The sequence below is a fragment of the Salvia splendens genome, chromosome 14 (genome assembly GCF_004379255.2).
Source record: "Salvia splendens isolate huo1 chromosome 14, SspV2, whole genome shotgun sequence".
In the NCBI taxonomy this organism is placed as follows: Eukaryota; Viridiplantae; Streptophyta; class Magnoliopsida; order Lamiales; family Lamiaceae; genus Salvia; species Salvia splendens.
Genome location: NC_056045.1, coordinates 17,676,314 through 17,684,481, shown reverse-complemented (window position 1 = coordinate 17,684,481; position 8,168 = coordinate 17,676,314). Strand labels below are relative to the sequence as shown.

Below are 8,168 nucleotides of genomic sequence, written 5' to 3'. Positions count from 1 at the left end.
AGTTGGGTCGAAACTTTTGGACACGGGGATTAAGAAATGCTCCGTTAGATCAAGAAAAATGAAGCAATAGACAAACAGAAAATCATTCTCCAAAGATAACTTCTTTTTAAGTTGATAATATTTTCATAGAACTATGTCTCAATTTCACACCTTTGTCAACTAAATTAAAAACATTTATGGTAAAATCATTGTTTCTATTCGTGTTTTATGCAATTCATGTAATGATGCTGTAATATGTTTGAGTTTTAATTTGGACGTTTTTTACCCTCTGACAAATGAAAGATATAGATAAAAAAATGATAAAAACAAAACGTATACAAGATCCTAAAATTTGATATTTATTGGTGGAGTAGAGTCCATGTTTCTCATATAAAAGTTTGTTGGAGCGAGATAACCTCGTGAACTAAAAATAGTGCATCGTTGTCTGTTTCTTGCACAAGAGAAATTATAGAATCTGAGTTTTTCAAAGTGTCACACTCCCATCATCTATTACAATCTCAACTGTCATAGAACAATGACAGATAGATTGAGTGTATTTCATATGGATGAATAAGATTTAGAAGGAGAAGAAGAAGAGGAGGACGAGCGACGATGTTGCAAAGAGCAGCGAGCAACGCTTGTTCGTGGTGGTGGGCCAGCCACATCCGCACCAAGCAATGCAAATGGCTCGAGCAGAGTCTGCTGGGTACATTCTTTCTTTCTTTATGCAACTCTGCCCGTCCGAAACCAACTGCCCTGCCCCTGCTGGCATACATTCATTCTTTCTTCATTTACTCATTTGCATTTTCCGTAACATGACATGTCATGAAACAGACATGGACGAGAAGGTGCACGGCATGCTAAAGCTGATCGAGGAGGAGGGAGACTCCTTTGCCAAGCGTGCAGAGATGTACTACAAGAGGCGTCCGGAGCTGATCGAGGCCGTGGAGGACTCTTACCGAGCATTCAAAGCCCTAGCCGACCGCTATGACATCCTCTCCAAAGAGCTCCAAAATGCAAACAACACCATCGCAACTGTCTTCCCCGAGCAAGTCCAACTCTCCATGGATGCTGACGACGAATGCCCCATGCCCGCCAACAAACCCGCCCCCACCAAATCCACCAACGTCCCGAAAGCTCCCAAGGCATCCATGGAAAATCTCAAGGGCTTCATCAACAATGCCTCCAAACAGTTCCAGCCCAAGAAGACCTTCTCCAAGACTAGTTCCAAGGCTAAACAACGTCCGAAGTCCACCCCCAAATCCGGCATGACTAAAGACGAGGCTATCCAAGAGATCGACAGGGTCAACAAGGAGATCCTCTCCCTCCAGACGATCAAGGAGTTCTGCAAAAGCTCGTACGAGAACGGCTTAGCCAAATTCTACGAGATTGAGAACCAAATCATGGAGATGCAGGAGAAGGTCTCCAAGCTACAGGACGAGTATGAGGTCGAGGGAGTGATTGAGGATGGCGAAGCCCGCACCCTCATGGCAGAGGCCGCCTTGAAATCCTGCAAGGAAACGCTCTCCACGCTCCAGGAGAAGCAGGAGAACTCCACCAAGGAGGCGCAGGATGAGTTCCTCAAGATCGATGAAGCACGTGAGCAGCTCGAGTCCCTCAAGCGCGACTGTGGTATCGAACACCTGGATGACGAAGAAGATGGAGACAAATATGCAAGAAACAAAGAAAGAGAAGACATCACATCCGGCTTCATACAAGAGCTTAACGACTTGGAGAACTTCACCTCCGACAAAAGTCCTGACCGCAACTCCTCCTCTGTTTCACTCACGGTGACTCAGCTCGCGGAGAAGATTGATGTACTGGTGAACAAGGTGATCAACCTGGAGACCGGGGTGTCCTCCCAGACTGTCCTCATCAACACCATGAGATCAGACTCGGAGGAGCTCCGCGGGCAGATCACGCAGCTTGAAATGGACAAGGAGAAGCTCATGGACAACACGCGCATCCTTAGCAACAGGATCAAAGAACTCGAGGAGAGGCTCAGCAGGCTCGAGGAGCTCAACAAAAGCGTTGAAGCTCACAACAACAAGCTCGAGGCCAACTTTGCGCATTGTCGCTGCAGCCTCGACCATCTCTCTGAGAAGCTAACCACAGTAAGGCTTGACGAGGAAACTGATGAATCCGATTCTCCATACAGTAAACCTGACAAGGCGAAGAAGAAGAAGAAGGACAAAAAGGACAAAAAGGAGAAGAAGGATAAAGAGAAGGAGAAGGAGAAGGAGAAGAAGGTCAAATCCAAGAAGAAGGATAAGAAAGACAAGGCGAAGGAAGGAAAAGAGGTTTTGATAACAGATGATGAAAACATTGTCTTACCAGAGGAGGTCAAGGAGATAAATGAGCCTACCATTACAAGCCCGCGTGAGCAGCAAGAGGCTGACGGTCTGCCAAGTTCACGCGATATAAAAGTGGTTGCAGAAGATAAAAACGACGAGGTTGTTCCAGCCGTTGGCGGGGAAACAGAGGGAAAACATTTCAAATCAGTGCGGAGATCGGTGACATTTGCAGGCGAGATACCAACACATGCTAACGAGGAGGACGCGAAGCCACATGAAGCAAAAGAGACCGACGTGAGCTGGCAGCAGATGTTGCTGAACGGAGCCGAGGATCAAGACAAGATTTTGTTGAGAGAATACACAACAATCCTCAAGAACTACAAGGATGTCAAGAGGAAGCTTAGCGACACGGAGACGAAGGACAGAGACATCCAATTCGACATCACAATGCAGATGAGGGAGCTAAAGCAAGCTATCATGAAGAGGGATCAAGAGATTCAGCATCTCAAGCAGGAGTTAACCCTTCTACAAGGAAACAAGGATGGTAGTAATAAAGAAGTGGAGACTCAGCCCCCTTCGTCTAATTCAGCAGACCAGAGTGAGTCTGAAAGCAAACCGGAATCAGAAACCGAAGAATTAGAGAAAGAAGAAGACATCAAGCTGATCTTCAACGTCAAGTCCCACGGAGTTTCAGCCGTGGAGGAGGGGCTGCGGATGGAGATAGACGCGATACTAGACGAGAACCTAGATTTCTGGTTGAGATTCAGCACCGCGTTCCACCAGGTCCAGAAGTTCAAGAGCGAGGCTCAGGACTTGCTAGAAGAGATAGCGAAGCTAAGAGACAAGAAGAAAAAAGAAGGATGCCTGACCCCGCAGCTAAAATCAGAGGTCCGACCAATATACAAGCACTTGAGAGAAATCCAGACTGAGCTGACTATGTGGCTGGAGAAGCGCGTCTGCCTCAAAGACGAGCTCAAGCGCAGGTTCACTTCACTATGCGGCTTACAGGAGGAGATCACCACGGCGCTCAAGGAAGGGGTCGAGGAGGACGAGATTAGGTTCAGCAGCCATCAAGCTGCAAAGCTGCAAGGTGAGATCCTGAGCATGAAACAAGAAAACAATAAGGTGAGGGAAGAGCTGCAGACGTGTGTCGATCATGTCAGCGTGCTGCAGCTTGATATCGAGAAGACTCTGCGACAGTTGAACCAACAGTTCAGCATCTGCACTGATCAGCCGCAGTTGCAGCACGCGATAAGCAGGTCGAAGATTCCTCTGCGCGCCTTCATATTCGGAACCAAGGTGAAGAAGCAGAGGTCACTCTTCAACTTCATGCATACTAATAGAAAAATGCATAGTGTCAGAACTGTACCAACTGACTGATCACTACTTGAGGATCTTGTTTCCCTTTAGATTACTACATTTTCAAAAAAACAAAAGTTCTTATTGTATTTAAAAGATGGTAATTGGATAGACTATCATAAGCTTTTCATAACTCAATTACTCCATTTACATCTGATGTTTATCTTTTACTTCCAAGCATTCAAACACATTGCAAAAATATAACAGTTCATACATCACCTCTATTATTTCTAAAATTCAAGAATTGAAAAATAGTATACAAGTAAAAGATTATTCTCCAAAGATGATTTCCTTCTAATATTATTTTCAGTAAAGTTTTGATCATATTTTCTTAAAACAATGTTTCAAAATCACACCTTTATTAACTAAACAGAAAAACATTTATAGTAAAGTCATTCATTCAATTAATGCGATGCTTTTATGGAATTCATCCAATGATGTGATATGCTCACATTTGTAAAACGTGACAGGCCAAATAAAAACTTTATATAAAAGGACAAGAGTGTTTATTTGGAAAATTTTTACCCCTAACAAAAGAAAGATGTAGATCAAAACAATAAAAATAAAATGTACTACTATTCAAGATCCTAAATAGTACATCGTTGCCTGTTTCTTCCACATGAGAAATTATAGGAACTGAGTTGTTCAAAGTGTCACACTCCCATCATCTATTACAATCTCAAATGTCATAGAACAATGACAGATAGATTGAGTGTATTTCATATGGATAACAAGATTTAGAAGGAAGAGAAGAGGACGAGCGACGATGTTGCAAAGAGCCAGCCACATCCGCACCAAGCAACGCAAGTGGCTCGAGCAGAGTCTGCAGGGTACATTCTTTCTTTCTTTCCTGATGCAACTCTGCCCCTTCAGAACCAACTGCACTGCCCCTGCTGGCATACATTCTTTCTTTCTTCATTTATTCATTTGCATTTTCCATAACATGACATAACATGCACCGATGAAACAAACATGGATGAGAAGGCGCACGGCATGCTAAAGCTGATCGAGGAGGGGGGCAAACCCTTCGCCAAGCGGGTGGAGATGATCGAGGCGGTAAAGGAGTCATACCTAGCATTCAAGGCCCTGGCGGAACGCTACGACGTTCTCTCCAAAGAGCTCCAAAATGCAAACAACATTATCGAAACAGTCTTCCCAGAGCAAGTCCAGCTCTCCATGGATGGAGACGATGACTACCCCATGCCGGCCCCCAAAACCACCATCAAACCAGCTCCCACCAAATCCACCAAAGTTCCCAAGGGAATATCCATGGACAGCCTCAAGGGCTTCATCAACAATGCTTTCAAACAGTTCCAACCCAAGAAAATCTTCTCCAAAACTAATATGGATAGTATGTTGAAACTACACAGTATTAAATATATCATCACAACTAATATCATTATCATCACAAAATTAAAAGAAAGGCTCAACATATGAAAAATGTTGAAGTGTAGAAACGTGAATACTTATATTCCACATCTGCTCCCCAGACACCTGAATAGAATATGGAGCTTATGTTGAAATAACACAACATTAAATGTATCATCACAACTAACATAATCATCATCACAACTGATATGTAATTTTCGAGTTATAAAATAAAGTGCAAGATCACACAAGTTTAATAAAATAACTCTAATATTACAACGATACTGTACATCATCGAATGCACTACTTCGAGTGTCGATCCACTAAAGATTATTTAACTTTGAAGATTTGGATCAAAGATCATGCTACAATAAATATTACAACGATACTGTACATCATCAAACAATACTGTAAGCACTGGCATCAAACAAAACACATAACAATAAATATTTTACTTTGAAGATTTGGATCAAAGATCATGCTACAACAATTAAAAGAAATAAAATTAGCAAGACGAATTAAGAGATGAGATTGTTACTTCAATCATTCATAGATAAAAGGTGATTTATTCTAATATTCATTTATAATAGCTGAACACATATTCTATAAACCAACTTTCATTTATCTAAGAACTCTACGGATGGGCGACACTCAAAGATCAACTACTATAAGCACTGGCACATGACGTCCATTATCATATTATCCTCTGAATAATTCTAATTGATAATTCATTATCACAAAGATCTATCTTATTCAAACTTAAAGGGACGTTTAAATAAGAATAAAGATCTTCTACAATTGATGCACCAAAAATAATAAATTCAAACAATCCGATTGTGATAAGGACGATCATAAGATAGAGAGATAGAATAATTCACACGAATAATTTATCCAATAACATGTTTGAAGCAACACAAAATCTTTAGCTAAGCATTTTCACAATAAAATCCATGCCATATGGAGAGAAAACTCTTGAAACTATGGAACTTTGATGACAATGACTTAGGTCTTAGAATGTCATCAATATTATTTATCAGATTTAAGAGGACAACATTTAAAAGAATTTTCATTTTATCCCTTGGATAATTGTAGGGATCAGACTAGATCGGGTTCACTAATTACCAAGACCTCTTTATTCTTGAATAGGGAGCTCAGTCAAACTCCAACCAAGCGACTGATAATACATTCAAGATTACAACCAATCTCAAATACAGATTACAGAAAAGTAAGCTATCTATTACACATGTTCACGATAGCTTCCTATCTCCAGCTCCTTCAACCTGTACACTAAGTAAACGAGTCAGTAACACAAGAAAACAGATCTTCTCAGATCTGTCACAAATAGACAAGAGAACTTAAGTACACATGAAAGAAACAACAATCAACGGCTCAGACACCCGCCGATGATACAGCCTATTCTCCAGAACTCAGATCCAAAGAAGTACCGCCGAATCAACCGGTGAATCACCTCACACTCCCGATTCCAGGCCAACACAACCCCTAAACACCAGATCTAACCGTTTAAGAAACAAAACCTCACAGAACACGCTCCAAAACAAAACCCTAGTTCACCAACTACTCAGCAACCGAAGCAGTTGCCTCCCTAGTTACTGTAGCAAGCTCCTCTACACTTTCAACCGTGAGAGAGCATCAGAAATCCGGCGGAGAACCGTCGGAGAAGAAGAACAGAAGAGAGGGAGCGAGAGAACAGAGAGAGAGCGTCTGAGAGTAGAGAGAGAGTGAGAATATGAGAATAATCAAGAAAGACCAAGGGTCTCACTCTCATAACAAACACAAACCTGGATCCAACGGCTGGAGACAAGGATCCGAGTGAGAGGGGCACGTGGCGGCATCCAGGAGTGAGAGGTGAGTGAATTGGGTCAGGCCCAATTAAGATACACATGGGCTACAAATAAACCAGGCCCAAATGAAGTCCACCAATATTCAACATACTCCACCTTGGACTTCCATTCTGTGAAACCAGCTAGTATCAACCGGCTAAGGTTTAATTCATCACAGCCTATATGGCAGCCCCCTCAGCCCCAAAGGACAAAGTCCACTGGCTTTTTGGGAACCACCAAACTGCCTCCAGACACCAGAGGGACTAAGCCCATTAGTCTAGGAGGGCTTCTTGCCTCAGTCCTCATACCAGCTTTACCAAGGAAGGTAGGATGACTGAGGTCTTTTTATCCCCGGGACATGCAACTATCCTAAATCAAAATGCAGGAATTTAATGCAGAAAATAAGTTTTTCAGCAGGCAAAGGTTTTGTACCCATATCAGCAGGGTTTTTATCAGTGTGCACCTTATGCAGAAAAACTTCACCTTTTTCTACTATGTCCTGTATTGCAGACTGAGAATCAGAAAACACAGAGGGAGATAGCTTCAGAAATTTGAGCTCAGTGAGAACTCCCTTTAACCAAACTGCTTCTTTCATTGCTTCTGTGATAGCAATGTACTCTGACTCTGTAGTGGACAATGCCACTATATGCTGCAATTGAGACTTCCAACTGATACAAGAGCTGCAAACAGTAAACACATAGGAGGTAGTTGACTTCCTCTTATCCCTGTCATTAGCATAGTTAGAATCCACAAAACCAGTTAAAGAAACACCATCTTTACACTTAGAATAACACAATCCATATCTTGCAGTATGTTTGAGATATCTCAGTAGCCATTTCAGAGCTTCCCAATGCACAGATCCAGGATTTGACATATATCTACTGAGGCATGAAACTGCATAGGCAATATCAGGTCTAGTACTTACCATCAAATACATTACAGACCCAATTGCATTAGCATAAGGAATCTTCTTCATAGCATCAATATCAGACTTGGTTTGAGGACACTGATCTTTACTCAACACAAAATGAGAAGCCAGAGGAACAGAGACAGGCTTTGAATCAAACATGTTAAATTTTTTAAGAATTTTGCACACATAAGGTTCCTGATGCAACACAAGGGTAGAAGCCTTCCTATCTCTGAAAATATTTATCCCTAAGATCTTCTGAGCATCACCTAAATCCTTCATGTCAAAATTCTCACTTAAAGCAGACTGAACAGACTTTATAGTTTTCAGACAAGGTCCCATAATAAGCATGTCATCAACATACAGTAACAAGAACACAGGCTCAGGGGAATCAAGATCCTTAACATACAAGCATGCATC

The 8,168-nt window shown here is 41.9% G+C and overlaps 1 protein-coding gene across 1 annotated transcript; it reads left to right on the top strand.

The window, feature by feature from the left end:
• The first annotated feature begins 432 nt into the window (after positions 1 to 432).
• Positions 433 to 3,766, top strand: LOC121763930 (kinase-interacting protein 1-like). The gene is made up of 2 exons (XM_042160021.1): positions 433 to 685; positions 814 to 3,766. The coding sequence occupies exons 1-2, from the start codon at positions 592 to 594 to the stop codon at positions 3,651 to 3,653; spliced, it is 2,934 nt and encodes a 977-aa protein (XP_042015955.1). The 5' UTR covers positions 433 to 591; the 3' UTR covers positions 3,654 to 3,766.
• Positions 3,767 to 8,168: the final 4,402 nt, after the last annotated feature.